The sequence below is a fragment of the Alexandromys fortis genome, unplaced genomic scaffold (assembly GCF_014885135.2).
Source record: "Alexandromys fortis isolate MF-2015 unplaced genomic scaffold, M_Fortis_MF-2015_v1.1 scaffold_186, whole genome shotgun sequence".
In the NCBI taxonomy this organism is placed as follows: Eukaryota; Metazoa; Chordata; class Mammalia; order Rodentia; family Cricetidae; genus Alexandromys; species Alexandromys fortis.
In genome coordinates, this window is record NW_026068067.1 from 2,336,636 (window position 1) to 2,357,063 (window position 20,428).

Sequence of the window (20,428 nt, forward strand, 5' to 3'; positions counted from 1 at the left end):
CACAGACAAAACACTAGAGTTGGGCAGGAAGGACATCCAGGCTGCATGCCATAAGCTGGGGTCAGCCACTCATGATGACCCAGCTAGTAGGGGTGCTTGTGAAACAGCCATCAAAAACACCCTCATCCAAACAGTGCTGAGCACACTCCCAGTAAGGACAAGGTGTGGTCCAGTCCAACCTGGGCTATAAAGAGAAATTCCTGTGTTTGAGTGTGTGGTTTTGTTTTGTGTTTTGTTTTTTAAGATGGGGTTTCTCTGTCCCTGACTGCCCTGGAACTCACTATGTACACTAGGGGAACTCAAGACTCCCAAGTGCTGAGATTAAGGTCTGAGGTTTATTTTTAATTAAGCGTTTGCATTACAAGTATGTTGTCCCACCGAGGTCAGAAGGGGCCTCTGTAATGAGGCTGAGGCAGACATGAAGCCATCTGGGAACCGAACTCTGGTATGAACTCTTAAACCACTCAGCAATCTCTTCAGTCCTTAAGGATAAAAGTTCTTCATTGTACTTGTTTTTGTTTTTCGAGACAGGGTTTCTCTGTGTAACAGCCCAAGCTGTCCTTGGAACTTGCTCTTTTAGACCAACCTGGCCTCGAACTCTCAGAGATCCGCTTGCCTCTTGCGCCACCATCGCCTGGCTTGTACTTTTAAAGAAATGGGGCTAAAAGTGGTCCAAGGAAGGTCGTTTGTCTCAGTGATTAAGCGCTAGGTGTCTGTGAACCGAAGCCCAGCAAAGCTGAGACTGCCGAATTATCGCTTCAGTAACCGATGAACAGTTCTGGGCAAAAATAAGCCCACCAAGCACCCTCACGCATTTGCTGCGACACCGGAAGAAGCTAATCGCTGGGCAGCCTGGGCTGCGTGTGTGCATGCGCAAGCGCCAGCACCAGGACGTGGCTCCGCCCCGCAGCCTGTGCGAGCTGCCGTGTGGCCCAACGCGCCAGGCACCATGCGTTTGGAAGCAATTCGCTACTCGCCCGGCTCGCTGCAGATCCTCGACCAGCTGCAGCTGCCTGAGCATTGCCGCTACGAGGCACTGACTTCGGTGCAGCAGGCCAGGGATGCCATCCGCGCCATGAAGGTGCGCGGCGCCCCCGCCATCGCGCTGGTGGGCTGCCTCAGCCTGGCGGTGGAGCTGCGGGCTGGCGCCGGCGGTCCCGGACTTACAGCTCTGGTGGCCTTCGTGCAAGATCAACTGCGCCTCCTCGTCGCCGCCAGGCCCACTGCTGTCAACATGGCCCGTGCCGCCCGCGATCTGGCTCGCGTGGCAGCTCGGGAGGCGGAGCGGGAAGGCGCCACCGAGGAGACGGTGCGGGAAAGGTACGGGATCCTGGACCAGGCAGTGCAAACAGAAGCCACTGACTCCCTTCTCCCCTTCTACATATACCAGGAAGCAGGCATGTGCCGCGTCTAGGGCCCACTAGTAGGACTGAAGGTCCATCCCTGCGCCGTGTTCTCCAGGTCCTTGAACTCAGCCCCTTAGCAGCTCCGCGCCAGCTTTATGACACCCGTCCGGTTAGGTTTTACCATGAGGTCTTCTACACTCTCCTGCTTTCCTCTCTACATTTCTCTTTCCCTTCCTACTTCCGGTCATGCCACTTCATTCTCAGTGTTCTGTTGAACCTGTCAGGTTCCTGCTCCCTCCTCTCCCCTTCTGTAATAACACCTTGTCCCCAACTCTGCCTTCATGTCCTTCATTTTACCAGGTTAATCGACTACCTCTCCCACCCTAATATCATCACCGCAGAGACAGAGGGGTTTGTTGTGTTTGCTACTGTGCCCCACCCCCAGCATCTGGCTCCCATACACGGGTTTAGTGAGTAGAGTGACAGGAGTATCCCCAGAGAAGGTCCCAGGAGAGCAGCTAGCCAGGTCATTTCCAGCAGTGCTAAGAGCCCCTATTGTCCCCAGAGTCATCCGCTTCGCTGAGGATATGTTGGAGAAAGACCTCAAAGATAACCGGAACATCGGGGACTTGGGAGCCCGCCACCTCCTGGAGCACACCAACCCCAGGGGTGGCAAGGTGACTGTGCTGACACACTGTAACACTGGCGCTCTGGCTACTGCTGGCTATGGTACAGCCCTAGGTGAGGCAGCACCGTCAATTGTTGGGGCGTGGGAGGGTCTTTTTGGGGTGCATGGCAAAGCACCTTGAACTTGGGGTGTTGTTCAATGGCAAGAGTACCTGCTCAGCTGGGGCTGGGTCAGCAGTTAAGAGTTGGTCTTAATTAAAGCAAGCCTTTAATCCCAGCACAGAGATCCCCGCGGATCTCTGTGAGTTCAAGGCCAGCTTGGTCTACACAACAAATTCCAGGGCAGGCTCAAAGCTACAGAGAAACCCTGTACTCAAATTACTTCAGCCACAGAAATGTGGATTTTGGTTTGGTTTTTTTCAAATACCACACAGTATCAAAAGATGGTGTTGGATACTCTGAAGCTGGAGTCAAAGGTGGTTGTGAGCCTCCACGTGGATGTTAGGAACCAAGTCAGGCCTTCTGAGAACAGAAGTGCTCTTAACCACTGAGCCATCTCCAGCCCAGGATTAGTTTGTTGTTGTTGTTTTCCCTACCCCTGTAGATTCATTTCTGTACACAGACACTGGAAAGTTGTTTGCAGGTGTGGGTATATCAAGGAGTTCAACCATTGGCGTTAGGACACTGTCCCTCATTTTGCCCATGGATTGAAGTAATTCTGCTATCAGAGACTAGAAACTTCCCTGGGTCGCCTGCCTGACTTTGGCCACATGCCTGGAGAAGGGGCATGGTGTTGACTTCCAGAGGACTGGGAACAGAGAGACATACCCTGAGTAGGACTGGGGAAGCTGTGACCAGGACAAGGACATAGGGATTTGGGAATCAAGGCAGCAGAGTTGTCCTGGCCCCTGGCTGTCCAGGAAGCTCTCCTGTCTGCACCCTGGGAACCCAGGTCTTCAGAACAAGGCTCATGTGTCCCGTTCATTGACTCTGCCAGCATTCACCGAGCAACTACTCACTTCCAGGGAGAGGAAACACAGCTATGAACTGTGGAAGAGATGCCAGGCATCTGCAGCCTGGGGTACAGGGGGATGACAAAGGACTTAGAGGTGTAGGTCGGTAGTGGGGCACCGCTGGGCATCCTCCATTAAGGAGCCAGGTGTGTGGGTCAGCTCTAAGCAGCTGCCCAATGCAATGTCATGCGTTCCATCCATCTCCAATACCGCAGAACAAACAAAAAATAAATAAATTATTAGAAGGTACTAAAGCCCCTCAGCAGGCTGGGGCAAGAAGATCATATTTGAAGAGTTCATCAGAGTCATATAGCAAGACCCTGTCTCAAGAGTGTTGAACGTCCTAAATGACAAGGACGGGGCAGGGACTAAAGATCAGAGGGGTGGGACCGCCTTGTGAGACTGAGGAATCGCGGGGTATCAGAAAGTGGATATAAAGATGATAAGGGTCGGGCACGGGAATAGCAACAGCAAAGGCTGGAGGCCATGTGAGCCTCAGCACTTGCAGCCCAGTCTCAGGGCCACCCTGCTTGTCTTGTGGCTGCCCCGCAGGTGTGATCCGCTCCCTACATGAGATGGGCCGACTGGAGCATGCCTTCTGCACAGAGACCCGGCCCTACAACCAGGGAGCCCGGCTGACAGCCTTCGAGCTGGTGTATGAGCAGATCCCTGCTACTCTCATCACGGACAGCATGGCTGCTGCCGCCATGGCGCACCAGGGTGTGTCAGGTCAGTGGGCTGGACACAGTGGCTCAGGTAGTGCTGTGGGCATCCCAAGCCAGGTATGTGACTTTTCCAACTCTCCCTCACTCCCCCAGCTGTGGTAGTGGGAGCTGACCGTGTCGTTGCCAATGGAGACACAGCCAACAAAATAGGCACGTACCAGCTGGCCATTGTCGCCAAGCACCACGGCATCCCCTTCTACGTGGCTGCCCCCAGCTCATCCTGTGACCTCCATCTGGAGACTGGCAAGGAGATTGTCATAGAGGAGCGCCCTAGCCAGGAGCTGACTGACCTGAATGGAATCAGGATTGCGGCACCGGGTAAGGTGTGGGTGTGGTGCTCGGTGCTGTGGGCCTCAGTGGCAGGAGCTGCTTTGCTCATTCAAGCTCCTCAGCAGGATTCTGGTGGTCGAGGTTAAATTCGAAGTCAGACTTCGTAAACAGTGCTCGGTGGCTGGAGGTGGGGCTCAGTGGGTAGAGTGTTGGGGTAGGGACTTAAGTTTGGTGCCCAGAACCAACTCTTTAAAAAGACAGCTGTGGTGGCACAGGTGTTTTGTTTGTTTGTTTTTGTTTTTATTTATTTATTTATTAGACAGGGTTTCTATGAGTAGATAGCTTTGACTATTCTGAAACTTGCTTTGTAGACCAGTATAACCTTGAACTCACAGAGATCCGTCTGCCTCTGCCTCCCAAATCCTGGGATTAACGGCACTCTCCACCACTGCCCAGCATGGCACAGGTTGGTTGGTTGGTTGGTTGGTTGGTTGGTTGGTTGGTTGGTTTTTTGAGACAAGGTTTCTCTGGGTATCTTTGGCTGTCCTGGAACTCACTCTGTAGACCAGGCTGGCCTCGAACTCACAGAGATCCACCTACTTCTGCCTCTGGGTGCTGGGATTAAAGGCATGTGCAACCACACCCAGTTTATGGCACAGGTTTATAATCCCAGTGCTGGGGAGAAAGAGAAGGCAGATCCCTGGAGCTTCTAGCCAGTCTCAGGTTCAGTGAGAGACCCTGTCTCAAAGAGTAAACTGGATGGTTCCTGAGAAACCAAAGCTGAGGTTGGCTGCTAAACTCTATAGGCAAGAGAACATGCGCGCGCACACACAACAGTGCTGGAGTGGTGGTGTAACCCTGTAAGCCCGGCATCCCGGAAGCCCAGGCAACAGAGCCACACAGGCTCAAGACAAGGCAGTAGAAGAGAATTTCAGGCTAGTGTGTTCTGCCAAGTGAGGCTCTGTCTGAACAAGCGTCTACACAGACAGCCAGGGACAATGGGACATAGCAGGGCTCCCAGCATTGGACTGAGGCAGGAGGGCTGCTGAGAGTTCAGGATTATCCTGGGCTACATAGTGAGACCCCATCTCAAAAATCAGAAAGAGCCAGGTAGTGGTGGCACACACCTTTGATCCCAGCACTGGAGAGGCAGAGGCAGGTGAATATGAGTCTGAGGCCAGCCTGGTGTACAGAGCGAGTTCCAGGACAGGCTCCAAAGCTAAAGGGACCAAGGATGTGACTAAGACATGGAACACTTGCCAGAATGCACAAGGCCTGAGATTCCAATATACATCAAAAACTTCTTACATTAAAAATAATCAAAATACATTGTATACACATAAGAAAGTCTTAAAGAATAAACAAGATATTTTCAAGTCATTTGCTGATCTCGGTGGTACACATCTGATGAACCTAGGGGGTAGAGGCAGGAAGACGAGGACTTCAAAACCAGCCTCGGCAACATAGAAAATTTGAGGCCAGCCCAAGCTACGTGTATGACCCTGTGTTAGACAAGTAATTACATATTTTTTAAAAAATATTTATTTATTTATTATGTATACAATATTCTGTCTGTGTGTATGCCTGCAGGCCAGAAGAGGGCACCACACCCCATTATAGATGGTTGTGAGCCACCATGTGGTTGCTGGGAATTGAACTCAGGACCTTTGGAAGAGCAGGCAATGCTCTTAACCACTGAGCCGTCTCTCCAGCCCCTAATTACATATTTTTTTAAATTGACTTTGAAAACATCTATGAAGGACTCCTCCCCGTGCTCAGAATCCCCAAAAACAGATTCTGAAGGTCTTAAAATCTTTGGAGCCTGCAAGATTGGGGACCAGAAGACTGAGGCCTTCTTGAGCAGCAGGAGCTGTGGCTGTGTTACTAGCTTCAGTACCTGCACCGTCTTGAACTATTTGGTATGGTGAATACCTAGATTCTCAAGGACTTTCTAACCCCAGCCAGGCAGTGGTGGCTCATACCTTTAATCCTAGCACTCAGGAGGCAGAGGCAGAGGCAGGTGGATCTCTGTGAGTTTGAGGCCAGCCTGGTCTACAGAGTGAGTCCCAGGACATGCTCCAAAGCTACAGAGGAAACCTTGTCTTCAAAAAAAGAATTGCTGGGCTGGAGAGATGGCTCAGTGGTTAAGAGCACTGACTACTCTTCCAGAGGTCCTGAGTTCAATTCCCAGCAACCACATGGTGGCTCACAGCCATCTATAATGAGACCTGGCGCCCCCTTCTGGCTTGCGGGCACACATGGAAGGAATGCTGTACACATAATTAGTAAATAAATATTTAAAAAAAAAAAAAGAATTGCTGTGGTGAGGACAGGCAGCAGCAGCCAGGGTGTTCTCAGGGCCAGCCCTGCCTTACATGCCCTCCCTCTCTCCCTGCAGGAATCCGGGTTTGGAATCCTGCCTTTGATGTCACCCCCCATGAACTCATCACTGGTGGTATCATCACTGAGCTGGGTGTCTTTGCCCCTGAGGAGCTCCAAGCAGCCCTAAGTGCCTTCTCAGAGGGACAGACCCTAGATAGTCCCCAGATGTGACTCCCCAACCTTCCCTGGTTCCTCTGATTTTGTAATAAAGTTTTCAAATGGCTACCCCAAAGCTCATCCTCACCCATACCCCTCCTCCAGCTGCTAGAGCAGACGAGATTTACCCAGCTCTGCAGAGTCCCAGCATCCACAACAAAGCTGCCCACGATCACATTCCGGCTCCATCCTTTGTATGACTGATGCCAAGGCAGGTGTCAGGGGGTACACACCTGTAATCCCAGCTCCTGGGAAACTGAGGCTGGAGGATTTCTTTGTGTTTTAGGCTACTCTGGGCTACTGATTGAAAAACAAAACAGAAAACCAATGTATAATCAGAATGATCTTAGCTGTCTTTGAACTACTTGTTTGTTTTGATTTTTTTTTTTTTTTTTTTTTTTTTTTTTTTGCAAGACAGGATTTTTCTAGGTCACCTTGGATGTCCTAGAACTCTGGACCATGCTGGCCTTTAATTCATAAAGATCCTGTCTGCCTCTGCCTCCTGAGTCTGGGATTAAAAGCATGCACCCCTACGACCTGGCCATTTATTTTATGTATGAGTGCTTTACTTGCAAGTGCCTGGTGCCCTCTGAGGCCAGAAAAAGACACTGGATCCTCTGGGCCTGGATGGTTGTGAGCTGCCATGTGGGTGCTGGGAACAAAACCCAGGTCCTCTCTGCAAGAGCAACAAGTGCTCTAAAAGAGGACACCAAAATTCAGTAATCAAGATAAATGTTTGTCTTTTTAAGACAGCATCTCTATATCTTCCTGGCTGGCCTAGAACTCACAGAGATCCTCCTGCCTCTGCCTCCTGAGCAAAGGGTAAAAAGTGTGAGCCACTACAACCTGCTTTGCTTTAATGTTGTGAGAGTATCTGTACCTGGAACTCCACCATTAGGCGAGGCTACAGGGACTCTCCTGTCTTCAGCCCCCTCAGCACTAGGATCGAGGTATGAGCGCGGTCACTCATTGAGGATGGAACTCAGGTCCTCACGCATGAACAGTAAGCACTTTACCTGCTGAGTGATAATCCCAACCACCAGACATATTTTAAATCTTTTAATATCGAAAAGAAGCTGGGTGGTGGTGGCGCATGCCTTTAATCCCAGCACTCAGGAGGCAGAGGCAGGGGGACCTCTGAGTGTGAGGTCAGCCTGGTCTACAAAGTGAGTTCTAGACAGTTAGGTCTTACACAGAGAAACCCTGTCTCAGAAACCCAAATATAAGCCAGGGTGGTGGTGGTGCATGCCTTTAATCCCCCCAGCACTCAGAAGGCAGAGGCAGGCAGATCTCTGTGAGTTTGGGGCCAGCCTGGTCTACAAAAGCTAGTTCCAGGACAGGCTCCAAAGCTACAGAGAAACCCAGTCTTGAAAAAAAAACCCAAATATATCTAATTATTGAAAAGATCATAACTGATGCTGTGACTGTGGCTGCTTTTGTGCTGCGAGTGTGAAGCTAAACCATCCCAGCACAACTGCAAAATTAATGTATCATGATAGCCTAAGGGCTTATGACCTGTTTATTTATTATGTGTGTGAATGTGGTTAAAAGACAATCTGAAGGAGTCAGTTCTCTGACTGATTAAGCGAATGCCCCACCACCCAGGATTGAACCGAAGTGATTTGACAGGGCGGCAAGCGCCTTCACCCCCAGGGCCATCTCCCCAGAGACTACTGAAGTTTTTTGGCACTCCCTTAATTTTCCACCTTGCTTGCCTCACCCCAAGCCTAATTTGAACCTTTATGTATAAGAAGCACAAACCATCGCATTTTATAATACATAAGTGTCCTGACCCCTGAAAATGGTAACATAATTTTCCTTTGAATTCTTGGACAGCCGTTCCTCTAAGAGTGTCGCTCTGGGTCCACTGAGGCCTGAAGGGCCCACTGTAGCCAGTGACGTCATGCGGAGTTCCGGCTCTCCTGCACGTCGCCCCGCCTCTTCCGGCTCGTGGTACAACATGGCGCAGGGACAGCGCAAGTTTCAGGCGCAGAAACCTAAAAGCAAGGCGGCAGCTGCGGAGCGGAGCCGAGGGCCGAGGAAAGGCGGTGAGGAACCGGGTCGGGAGGAGGGCGCGAGGGCGGCGGAGCTCGGGGAGGGCGGTCACGTCTCACTGGCTGGTGTCACTCCGCAGGTCGAGTCATCGCTCCCAAGAAGGCGCGCGTCGTGCAGCAGCAAAAGCTGAAGAAGGTGAGCGGAGCGCAACGGTGGTGACCCGGAATGGGAGCGGGCGGACGGGACTCCCGGTTCCGAGTCTGTGTCCTCCCTTGTTCGGTGGATCCAGACCCGCACTTAGCTTCTGGGGGGTTCAGATGTGTGTTAAGGACAGTCAGCCTGTAGCCTCGGGTTTTGTGTTTATTTTATATGTGCATTAGTGTTTTACCTGTGTGTGCGTGCATCAAGTGTGTGCATCAGAAGAGAATGCCCAATCCCCCAGAGCTAGAGTTAGTGACGATTTTGAGCCGGAACGGTGGTTTTAGGGATCACAAGTGCTACAGGCCGGCGTGATAGCCACGCCTTTGATCCTTACACTCTCTGGCAGGTCCAGGCTGATCTCTGAATTCAAGGCCAGCCTAGTCTATTTGTTTTAATTATATGTGGGTGGGTGGGTGGGTGTGAGCCCATGCCCAGAGAGGCTAGAAGTACTGGCTGCTTTTCCACTAGATCTCAATTCCGTTTCTAGCACCCACATGGCAGCTCATAACCGCCTGTAACAGTCGTAGGGGATTTCCAATGCCATCTTTTATAGGCACTGCATGTATGTGGTACACAGATATACATGTGAGCAAAACACTCATACATACAAGTAAAAAATTAATTAGGAAAATTAGAGGCTCTCATCTGGCTTAATCTTGAATAGATCATTCTATCTCCTCAGATACCTCCTAGGCAGGTTACCCAGAAGCCTACTCTGCTCCTTGAGGTACCCACTCTCAGGTCCTTAAGTGAGTTTCTTCCACAGTCTGCCGCGGGACCACTTTGCTTCCTTGAACTCAGCTCCTATCCAGTCTAGTCCTTTTAGCGTACATCCAGAATCCACCTATTTCTGCCACCTCTCACCCACCTTCCAGGTTGGACCCTAGTTGACTTTATCCTCTCCTGCTGTAGCTGCTGAGGCATCTGCCTCTGCCCATAACCCTCCATGGCTGCTTCCTGCTCAGCAAAAGCCCAAGTCCTTCGTCTCCATCCTCACTGCCTTCATCCTTTTTTCTGTCCCTCTGGCCTTACTGGCCCTTTAAGGACTCTTTGTCCCGCTGCTAGATGTGTTCTTTTCACCTGAGCATGGTAACACACAGGCCCATAGTGGTAAGTCAAGGCAAGGGAAGCTTGAATCTGAAACCATTCTCAAAGAACAAAAGGAAGGGTATGTGTGTGTGTTCAAGCTGGGGAGAATAAGGGCTTGCTCTGTGTCCCCCACAGAGCTTGGAAGTGGGGATCCGGAAGAAGATTGAGCATGATGTGGTGATGAAGGCCAACTCCAGCCTGCCTAAGAAGCTTACACTGCTGAAGGATGCATCGAAGAAGACAGGGGCCACCACCTCCAACAAGACACCATCCTAAAGGCACTGGGACTTTGCACGTGACCCCACAGGCTGGCCGGACCTGAAGAGGACCCTGTTCCAGTTCTGATGGCACCTGGGACAGCAATGGGCAGGTGATGATAAAGCTGGAAGCTTCCTGGTACTGAAGAGGCACTTGACTTCCTGTGGGTGACACGTTGTAGTGAACCTGGCTCTGTTGTCCCGCCAGCTCTCAAACAGTTCAATTGAGAGGCCATTTGGAGGCTAGGTGAGCCTCATTGTCTCCACAAGAAACTTCTCCCGCCCATGCAGTGCCCTTGACAGCCACAGACCCCAGAACGAGCGATGACATCTATACCTGTAGCTGGCAGCTGGGAATTGTCTCTTCCCCAGGTCACTCCAGTCACCTAGTGTTGTCGCTGTCCTGTACATAAAGAAAGGTTCTGTATCTTCAGTGAGGTGCCACCTCATCCTGCCACACTAGGGATCCAGAGCCACTTGGGGGTGCTCCAGTGTTACCCAATAAAGCTGTGCTCACAGAGGCCATGTGCCATTCTTGTGCTTTCCTGCACTACCTCCTGACACTCTGGAACCGGGACCTGGTCAGCTCAGCCACCCTTCTCCGTGGCACAGCTCTGTCCAGTGAGGGGCTCACACCCTTGGCAGTCCCCCCAACTGTTGGACCAGATGTTGAAATGTTCTATGCAGGATGCTGGACATGGTGCCATGTCCCTTGGTGTGGCCCTGGGACAAGCGATGAGTACGCTAGTGGCCTATTCCTTTATGCCCAGCCAGTTTGCCTACTGAGGAAGCAGAAAAGTGAGGTTCACTAGTGACTGCCCCAAGCCCTGACTGGGTAAATTTGTTCCCAGACAGTTGGAATTTAATGTTAAGACTGTCTGATGCTTCCGTGTTGGCTCCTGGCTCACCGTGGCTGCTAGGGATCAGATCCACTTGTGTGTGCTTAGCGAGCTGTCTGAGCCACACCCTAGTCTAAGCTCCCAATGCACTTGCAAGGCAGAGGAAGGACCTGCTGGACTTTAGTCCTGCCAGGACACAGATGCTCTGCTCTGAGCATAGAGGACTCCTTTAGAGGTTGTGGCTTACTTCAAGGCTGGACCTTGAAGGGCTGCCTCACCACGTCTACCTTTTGGTACCCTCGCCACAGATCCCGAGAAATGGGTCATCCCATTGTGGATACAGAACCATGAGCTCATCAGTGGCCTTCCTGGTTTAGTTTGGTTTTCTGAGACAGGGTCTCCCTGTGTAGCCCTAGCTGGCTTAGAACTCACTGTGTAGACCAGGCGGGCCTCAAACTCAGCTGTACATGCTCTGCCTCCCACGTTCTGAGATTACAGGGCATTGTGTCTCTGTGTATGTGCTGAGTCTGGGTGTCTCGGGAGGCCAGAAGCTGCGCTCTGAAGCTGGAATTGGGCGGCTGTGAGCCACCCTATGGGTATAAGGAGTGAAAGCTGTTAGCTACTGGGCTTGTGCTCTAGCCCTGCAGGTGCTTTGAGGCAGGCAGACTTCTGGAGGTGTCCAAGCTGTCTAGGGCTGCATAGACCCTGTCTCAGAAAAAAAAAAAAAAAAAAAAAAAAAAAAACTACTCAGCTGCTGTCATGTAAGCTAATCCAGTAAATGTCCCTTCGTGTTACATTCTGTTGGTTCCCCTAGAGCACCCTGCAGAGCAAATGTTCCACGGGTGCTTGGACCAGCATTGATGGAATGCTTTACACCAGCACAGAGGCAGAAACAGCCTGCCTTTGCAGTAATCTGCTCCGGCCACAGTGGAATATTATTCCGCCATAAAAGTGGGACGGCGCCAGGCAGTGGTGGCCTTTAATCCCAGTACTTGGGAGGCAGAGGCAGACGGAGGCTGCACTTTCGTTTCCCAGCTACCCAGACCCTAATAATCACACAGAAACTATAAATACAACACTGTTTGGCCAATGGCTCAGACATATTTCTAGCTAGCTCTTAAATCTTTAACCCATTCTATTAGTCAATGTATTGCCACGTGGCTGTGGTGTAACTCATTTTCTACATGTCTTGTTTCCTCAGAGGCTGACTGGTTTTTTGTTTGTTTGTTTGTTTTTCGAAGCAGGGTTTCTCTGTGTAGCTTCGGGGGTCTGTCCTGGAACTAACTCTTGTAGAATAGGCTGACCTCGAATTCACAGAGATCCTCAGAGGCTGGCTGGTATCTACCTGACTCTACCTTCTTTCTCCTCTATCTCTGCTCGGATTTCTCACCTTGCTGTATTCTGCCCTGCCAAAGGCCAGAGCAGTTCTTTATTAACCAATGGTAATAAAACATTCACAGCATATGGGGAGGATCCCACATCAGATCTCTGAGTTCGAGGCTGACCTGGTGTACAGAGCAAAATCCAGGACAGGCTGCAAAACTACACAGAAACCTTGTGTCAAAAAACAACAACAACAAAAAAGAGGAATGGGGGTTGGGCTGGAAAATAGCTCAGTGGGTAAAAATTTACCACCAGGTTTGACCACCTGAGTTCAGTTCCCAAAGCCCACATAGGAAAGAGAAGAGGATCAACTTAAGTTGTCCTATGACCCGCACACCTGCATCATGGCCTGCACATGCTCACACACTCACATCATAAATAAGTGCAAATAAAGGGAAAATGAAGGCTTGGGAAGATGACGCAGTTCATTGGTTGAGAGCGCCTACTGCTGTAGCAGAGGACCCAGGTCAGCTCACAGCGCCTGTAACTCCTGTGCCCTTGCTCCTCCATGGGCACTCCATGCAAACAGTGTGCTCACGTGCATGAAGGCATCAGAAATCTTTTGAAGTGTGCCAAGTGTGCTGGTACATGCCTTTGATTCCAGCATTAGAAGGCAGAGCAGGGAGGTTTCTGTGAGTCCAAAGCCAGCCAGGGCTACAGGGAAAGACCCTGTTTCCCACCCTTCTCTCCCCCCCAAAAAAAAGATGAAATAAAAGTGCTGATCCAGGCTACCGCATAGATGAGCCCCAGAAACACAATGCAGATGCTGGGTATTGTGCTTACACACCCATAAACTCAGCACTCAGGGAAAGAAGGAAAACCAAGAAAAGATTAGCCTCCACTAAATAGTTCAAGGCTACTTGGGAATTTGCTAAAAAAAAAAAAAAAAAAATTTAAATGGTCTGGTGGTACATCCCTTTAGTCCCAGGGCTCAGGAGGCAGAGGCAAGGAAGTCTCTGAAGTTGCCTTTATAACAAAACAGACGCAGAAGGAGAAACAGGTATGGTTCTATGACAGGGCAGAGCAGGCAGATGGCTGCCTGGGTGAAGAGAGGCTTGGTGGCTGGTAAACACTAGATGTTCTCCTGGCCTACGGGTTCTGAAACTAAACAGGTGAGCTTTCTATTATACTGGGAATGTACTGACCATGGCAAAAGTCTTTTATGATAGGTGAATACGCTAGACTCACCAGCTTGATGTCTGACATCAACAGCTCCTCTGGGGTCCCCATGCAGACTGCAGAACACCTCATCCTCACCTAGAAAGACTGGCAAACCAGGGGCTTGCAGGGTGCCCGTGACTATGGAAGACCGTAGGCGTACTTAAAATGAACTAAGAAACATTTGGGAATGGTTAATTCAGGACCATCCACACAGTCAAACAAGATCACACTGGCTCTGCGGGCTCTGTGGACACACACATTTTAACACCCCTACCTCCAAAAACTGTAGCCATGATGGTAGTGGGCACCTATAAACCTGCACTTAGAGGGCTGAGGCAGGAGGATCATCAGCAGTGTGAGGCCTGCCAGCTCAGCCTGGGCTATAGAGTTAAGACTATCCAAACTCCAAGAGCAAGGCCCTCGGTTCCATCCCAGCACCATGCACAGGAAAGAAGGGTGAGAGCTGACCAGCATTCCAGGGGCTGCAGTCTGGCTCCTGCATTCTTGTGCACCAGGAAGAACTGAAGAAAGACCCAGACTCATTGGGAGTGGAGCTCCATAGGGGTCAGCCTCTTTCCTCCCCTGTCCCTAAGGGACTGGTCTCTAACCCCAGAGCCACACTCTTGCCCCACTTGGGAATCAGGGCTCTGAGTTGCCTGTGACCACCTCAGTGGATAGCCTCCTTCCTTTAAGGTGGGGCTCCTTAGCACGACTGCGTGCTTCATGCTTCTCAAGCTGCTTAACTCTGTTCTTCTAAAGAAACAACTTGGGGGGGGGGGGGCTGAAGAGATGACTCAGAGATTAAGAGCACTGACTGCTCTTCCGGAGGTCCTGAGTTCAATTCCCAGCAACCACATGGTGGCTCACAAACATCTGTAATGAGATCTGGTGCCCTCTTCTGGCCTGTAGGCATGGAGGCAGAACACTGTGTACATAAGAAATAAATAAATCTCTTAAAAAAAAAAAAGAAAGAAACAACTGGGGCCGGGCAGTGGTGGCGCACGCCTTTAATCCCAGCACTCGGGAGGCAGAGGCAGGAGGATCTCTGTGATCGAGGTCAGCCTGGTCTACAAGAGCTAGTTCCAGGGTAAGCTCCAAAACTACAGAGAAACCCTGTCTCAAAAAAAAAAAAAAAAGGAAAAGAAAAGAAACATCTGGGGCCTGCAAGATGGCTTAGCAAATAAAAGGGCTTGCTGCCAAGTCTCATAACCTGAGTTTGATCCCCAGAACCCACATGGTGGAAGGCAAGAACTGATTCCCAAAGATTCCTCTCTGACTGTCACATACATGCTATGGCACTTGTGCACATATAAAAAGAATTGTTTAAGAGAATCTGACCGGGTGGTGGTGGTGCACGCTTTTAATTCTAGCGCTCGGGAGGCAGAAGCAGGCAGATCTCTGTGAGTTCGAAGCCAGCCTGATCTACAAGAGCTAGTTCCAGGACAGGCTCCAAAGCTACAGCAAAACCCTGTTTAAAAAGAGAGAGAGAGAGAGAATTTATGAAAAAGATGGATTCTCCATGTTGTGCTGGACCTTGGATCTTGCTAATGATTCCTTTAGTTCTCTCAACTCCTCACTCCTGAAACCAACTGGCACCTGCTTAGGACAAAGGTCTCACTACAAGTGTGCTGTAAAGACCTAGTGTCTTACAGAGAGAGCAGAAAGCAGGACAACTCCCAGCCCCAGCAACCTGCCCTTCCCACCCACCATTCTCGCTCCTGTGCTCTTTCTCAGATTCCATTCCACCTCTGTCTGTGATCAGTCATCCCTGGCCCTGGCAGGACCATTTGATCACCAATCTTTTGTAGGGCTTTAGGGGGTTCTTTTATCTGAGGCAGAGTAGCCCTGGCTGCCTGGAACCCATTACCTCACACAGCTCCACCTGCCTCTGCCTCTCAAATGCTGAGATTTAAGAGAGTCTACTGCTGGGCTACCACCAAACCTTGTTTGTGTTGGTTTAGTGAGGGGATGTACCCTCGGGCTTCCCTAAAGAAGCTCTGCCGAGAGCTAGCCCTCTTCCCGCCCTGCTTTGTGTGTTCCGTTGCTGGTTTGGTTCGGGTCTTTCCCATCTAAACCTGTACACAGAGGGTGTAGAAGAGTAGAAGTGGGGACGGAGCGTCTCCTCCAAGAGAGAAAGTCTGGTGTTGGGGGCACTGCACTGCTGCCCTCTCCAGCCCTGCTGCTGCCTTGAACTTGCAGAGCAGCCCTGAGCTGTGAGCTCCAGCAGGTGGGCCCACTGCTGCCTAGGGAGCCCCTGTCCCCAGAGTCATTTCTCTTCCACTTTTCCACACTTACACACCTTGCCCCTTTGAGCTGCTGCCCACCCCACTCAGCAAGCACAGGCACATTCTTAGATGCTTTTAGAGCGTGCTCCTTTTAAAAAAACAGTTTCTACCGGGCAGTGTGGTGCACCCCTTTAATCCCCAGCACTTAGGAGGCAGAGACAGGCAGACCTTTGAGTTCGAGGCAAGCCTGGTCTATATGAGTAAGTTCTGGGATAGTCAGAGCTAAACAGAAACCCTGTCTTGGAAAACCAAAAATAAATAAATAAATAAAAATAAGTTTCAACCTATTTATGTGTGTGAGTGTTTTGCCTGCATGCATGTCTGTGCACCACCGCCTGTGTGCCTGGTGCCCACTGAAGTCAGAAGGAGGATCTGGATCCCTCAGAACTATGTTATAGATATCTGTCAACCACTATGTGGGTGCTGGGGACCCATTAACCTTCTGCAGGCAAACCAAGAAGCCCTGAGAATAGCTCTGATGCCAGTCCTCTTCAAAAGGACAGTGGCCAGGGACCGGGAATGATGGCACACCTGTCCCTTGGGCCTCCTTGACAGCTTCCTCTCTCCTTACTTCCTCCCCCCCCCCCGTCCCCCGTGATACCAATAGCCTGCACCTCAAATTCTACATGATGTTGCTTTGTTCTTGTGTTCTTTTTGGATTTTCAAGACAGGGTTTCTCTGTGTAACAGTCCTGGCTGTCTTGGAACTCTCTTGTAAACCAGGCTGGCCTTGAACTCACTGAGATCCTCCAGTCTCTGCCTCCCAAGTCCTGGGAGTAAAGGCGTGCGCCACCACTGCCTGGCGTGTTCTTGTGTTCTAAGACAGTTCTGTGTAGCTCAGATGGGCCTCAAACTTGACCTACTCCTCCCTTGGCCTCAGTGCTGGGATGACAAGCAGGCCCAACCATGTCTGTCAGTCTGTGCCGGGTTTTACCTCCTGACTGTGTGTGAGACTGCCAGCTAGTTTTTTTTAACCTCTCTGAGCCACCATGGCCCCATCTATTTAAAATGGGGCCCCAGCATCCCACTCTAGTGGGGCAGAGCAGGAGCCTAGAGTACTTGGGGCTCATTAGTGTTGTCATGAACTGTCATTAGAGACTCCTTCTCCGGGACCAGGTGACCATCAATGTGATTTCAGACTCAGTTTTTCCGTGTCTGGAATGTCACTTTCCCTGGCAACACTCCCCGTGAGCTCGTGTGTTCCCAAAAGGAAGCAGAGTCACAAAGTAGAAGTGGCCAGCAGAGCTGCGGGGTTGAGGCGTGAGCACAAGCAAGACTGCTGCAGGCAGTGCCGGCTGAACAGGGACCCTCAGAAAGTCAGGGTGGACACATGTCCCCCAAGCTGCAGATCTGTGTCTCCTCGCTCACCTGAGCCCGTAGGGCAGCCTACTTCACCTCTGGGCTGGAAGCACTTGGGTTTGGGGTCAGGTGCCTAGATGGTGAACTCACTTCACGGTATAGGCACAGTAGACATGGCTGGCACTTCCTGAAGCCAGAACCTCTGTGCTCTAGCAGAGGGAGGGCACCAGTGGCTGGAACAACACCACTACCATCTCCTTTCCTAAAAGTATTGCTTTCAAGAGGGCATGCTTGAAACAAGTGCTGAGAATTCAGGGGACACCCTAAACCTTCCTGACTCTCCTCTGACACCCATATTTTACCAAGATCTCTGTGTGACTGTGGGCAGCTTCCTGACCTCGCTGGACCTCACTTCCCTCATCTGTCCCGTTTCCTGAACTCAGATTCAGACCCCGTCAGCTTTTCTGATCCCCAGCTATCTCACTTGTGGTGAAGAGCCCCCTGCTGTTAAGCGGGCCTGTCACCTCTTCTGGCCTCCATGGTCACTTCGAGGTGTACAGGTATCCATGCAGACAAAACATCCAAACATATAAAACAGAAATAAGTAAAATCGCCAGGTGGTGGTGGTGCACGCCTTTCATCCCAGCACTTGGGAAACAGAGGCAAGTGGATCTCTGTTAAGTTCGAGGCCAGCCGGGTCTACAAGAGTTAGTTCCAGGACAAGCTCCAAAGCTACAGAGAAACCCTGTCTCAAAAAAACATTCAAAAAAAAAAAAAAAGGAAAAAGAAATAAGTAAAATATCAAAACCCTTTTCTTAATAATATGAAAGGAGGACTGGTGAATGACTGGAGAGGCAAAGGCACTTTCGGAGCACAGCTGGAGGGCAGAGTCTGCCTCCTGTCACCCACGTAAAGTGAAGGAACTGACCCAATGTCCTCGGTCCTCTTCATGTGCTTCCACAAACAATATAATAATAAATGAGCAATTTTTAAAAATAATAACATGAAAGGAAGATGATTATGATGAAAATACTAATATGCTTGGATTAAAAGCACCATGATAGGCTTGTTGTGTTTTTGTGGTTGTTTGGAATTTGTTTTTATTTTGTGTGTATGGGTGGTTAGCCTGAATGTATGTCTGTGCGTCATGTGTGTGTCTGTTGCTCCTGGAGACCTGGAGACCCTTTACCCACTAAGCCTGCAGATCTCAACCTGTGGGTCGCAACCCCCTTGGCAACACTCTGTCTCCCAAAATGTTTACATTATGATTCATAACAGTAGCAAAATTACAGTTATGAAACAGCAACAAAAATAGCTTTATGGTTGGTGGGGGTTACCACAACATGAGGAACTATATTAAAGAGTCTAGGATCAGTAAGGTTGAGAACCATTGAGCTAGCCATCTTATTTTACCCTAAAAGTCTTTTTAAAAAATCTTTTTCAGGTTGGTTGCGGTGGTGCATGCCTTTAATCAGGCAGCAGAGGAGGGTAGGTCTCTTGAGTTCAAGGCCAACCTGGTGTACGTAGTGAGGTAACGGCCAGGACTATGTGGAGAGATCCTGTCTCAAAAACCTAATAAAGATTTCTTTGTTTGTGCTGGTTAGTTTTGGTTTTTTTTTTTCTGTTTCACTTATTTTTATTTTTTGTCAACTTGACAAAAGCTAGAGTCACCAGGGAAATAGAAACTTCAATTGAGAAAATTCCTCCATCATCTTGGCTGATAAGCAAGACTGTAGTGGCATTTTTTCATTAATGGCGGATCAGTCCGCTGTGAACAGAGCTACCCCTGGGCAAGTTGTTGTGGATTAGTTATATAAGAAAACAGTCTGTGCTGGGTGGTGGTGGCTGTGGCGCACGCGTTTAATCCCAGCACTCAGGAGGCAGAGGCAGATGGATCGAGGCCAGCCTGGTCTACAGAGTGAGTTCCAGGACAACAAGGGCCACACAGAAAAACCCCGTTGCGGGGGAAGGGGTAGTTAGGGATATCTAGGACATTACTACTGCTGCTGTTGTTATTGAGACGGGGTCCCTCTAAGGATGTAAGATCCCCTGGCGCTGAGATCAGGGCAGTGTGAGCCACTGTTGGTTCTGGGAATCGAACCCAAGTTTCTGGGTTGGAAGATTAACCACTGCTCTTAAGAGAGATGCCCTGAGCCATATCTCCAGTTCCTCCAATGTGTTATTTACTTCTACCGTATGACCCCACTTGCACCAGCCCTGTTTGAAGGGTTCACAGACCCCTAGCGGCTATTGGTTGCCATCGTGGGGTAGGGAGTAGGTCCAGAAGGAAACAGTGGACCATTGCCAGATAGTGCAGTTGTGAGGCCTGGAGGGGAACCAGAGTTCCTAGCCGGCTTCTGGGGGCCAGTTTGGGTTTTTCCTGCCTTCAGGATTGAGTCAACTAAGTGGAATGACAGCATAAAGTGGCTGGGTCAACAGGTCCAGGACGGAGGAGTGTCTACTGTATGCTGGGCGCTGCTCCGTGTCCCCCCAGGGCATATCGCTCCATGGAGCTCAGAGCCCAGATTACCCCAGCACAAACCTGACGTCCCGGCGTTCTGGAGGATGAGGCAGGAGGCTCTCCAATCAGGATACTAGCTCTGGTTACATAATGAGACCTTGCTGAGAGAAGGGAGAGGAGGGAGGAGTGTCATACTGGACCGGATGAATAAATGATAGTGGAGAGGCCGCGAGGGTAGGAAAACGCAGGGTTCTCTTATGTCATGGGGCAGGGTGGAGAAGACGGTGGCTGGCTTCCCGATTCGAGGTGGGGCATTTGACACGCATCAAGTCGAACTTAACGAAACTGCCATTCTCATGGGTCGAAATGGTCGCAACGGGCAATTTCAGTTCTCGGATGTAGAAACTGTCTTAGCTCGCAGCTCACGAGCCCACGGCGCAGCTAGGAAAGCTGTGCCGGCCGCAGCCGGCTCCTAAGGCATCCCACACTGTAACGGTCGCCCAGAGAGGCTGCGTGAGTTTCTGGGGTCACACCGCGCAGAGAGCGTCAGCCGGGGGCCCCTCGGCGCCCGGAAGCGACCCTCCGTAAACAAAGCCGTGTGTAGGCGCAGCCCCAGCCTCCAGGCTCGTAGGCCGGCCCACGGGGGCGGGGGAGGAATGTTGTGAATGAATGTGGGGCCGCCCCGAAACTCCTCAAAAGGCCGAGCCGTGGGGTCCCGTCGCTTTGATTGGTTCATCCCACTCCGTGATGGACAGCGCCTCGCCCTGCGACCTTTCATTGGATGGCACCGGAAAGACGGACGTGGCCTATACCGAATGAACAGCGGCTCTTAGGAGGCGGGTCTGAAGAGACAACCAATGGCGAGGAAGAGGTAGGACGGCGGGGGCGGGGCTTCGGCTGAGGAGGCAGCGGCTGCAGAGACTGCTTCATTGTTGTGAAG

At 50.8% G+C, this 20,428-nt stretch overlaps 2 protein-coding genes across 4 annotated transcripts; both read left to right on the forward strand.

Annotated features, from left to right (window-relative positions):
- The first annotated feature begins 670 nt into the window (after positions 1-670).
- Positions 671-8,495, forward strand: Mri1 (methylthioribose-1-phosphate isomerase 1). Of its 3 annotated transcripts, none has more exons than XM_050120768.1 (5): positions 671-1,320; positions 1,912-2,087; positions 3,539-3,715; positions 3,805-4,029; positions 8,356-8,495. In XM_050120768.1, exons 1-5 carry the CDS (start codon positions 950-952, stop codon positions 8,388-8,390), a joined length of 984 nt encoding a protein of 327 aa, XP_049976725.1. In that variant the 5' UTR covers positions 671-949; the 3' UTR covers positions 8,391-8,495. The 3 variants fall into 3 exon arrangements, with proteins under 3 accessions (XP_049976725.1, XP_049976722.1, XP_049976724.1); XM_050120765.1 differs by lacking the exon at positions 8,356-8,495 and adding an exon at positions 6,380-6,586; XM_050120767.1 differs by lacking the exon at positions 8,356-8,495 and adding an exon at positions 6,380-6,586 and having other exon boundaries at positions 3,539-3,706.
- On the forward strand, positions 8,423-10,582 carry CUNH19orf53 (chromosome unknown C19orf53 homolog). The gene is made up of 3 exons (XM_050120769.1): positions 8,423-8,567; positions 8,654-8,709; positions 9,940-10,582. Exons 1-3 carry the CDS (start codon positions 8,423-8,425, stop codon positions 10,078-10,080), a joined length of 342 nt encoding a protein of 113 aa, XP_049976726.1. The 3' UTR covers positions 10,081-10,582.
- Positions 10,583-20,428: the final 9,846 nt, after the last annotated feature.

What these genes read in the sequence shown, in the direction of transcription:
- Mri1 (XM_050120765.1), top strand. Translation starts at nt 950, where the DNA reads ATGCGTTTGGAAGCAATTCGCTACTCGCCCGGCTCGCTGCAGATCCTC. An exon ending in GGCGCACCAGGGTGTGTCAG is followed by an intron (nt 3,716 to 3,804) that starts GTCAGTGGGCTG and finishes TCACTCCCCCAG; the next exon opens with CTGTGGTAGTGGGAGCTGAC. An exon ending in AATCAGGATTGCGGCACCGG is followed by an intron (nt 4,030 to 6,379) that starts GTAAGGTGTGGG and finishes CTCTCCCTGCAG; the next exon opens with GAATCCGGGTTTGGAATCCT.
- CUNH19orf53 (XM_050120769.1), top strand. Translation starts at nt 8,423, where the DNA reads ATGCGGAGTTCCGGCTCTCCTGCACGTCGCCCCGCCTCTTCCGGCTCG. An exon ending in CCGAGGGCCGAGGAAAGGCG is followed by an intron (nt 8,568 to 8,653) that starts GTGAGGAACCGG and finishes GTCACTCCGCAG; the next exon opens with GTCGAGTCATCGCTCCCAAG. An exon ending in AGCAGCAAAAGCTGAAGAAG is followed by an intron (nt 8,710 to 9,939) that starts GTGAGCGGAGCG and finishes TGTCCCCCACAG; the next exon opens with AGCTTGGAAGTGGGGATCCG.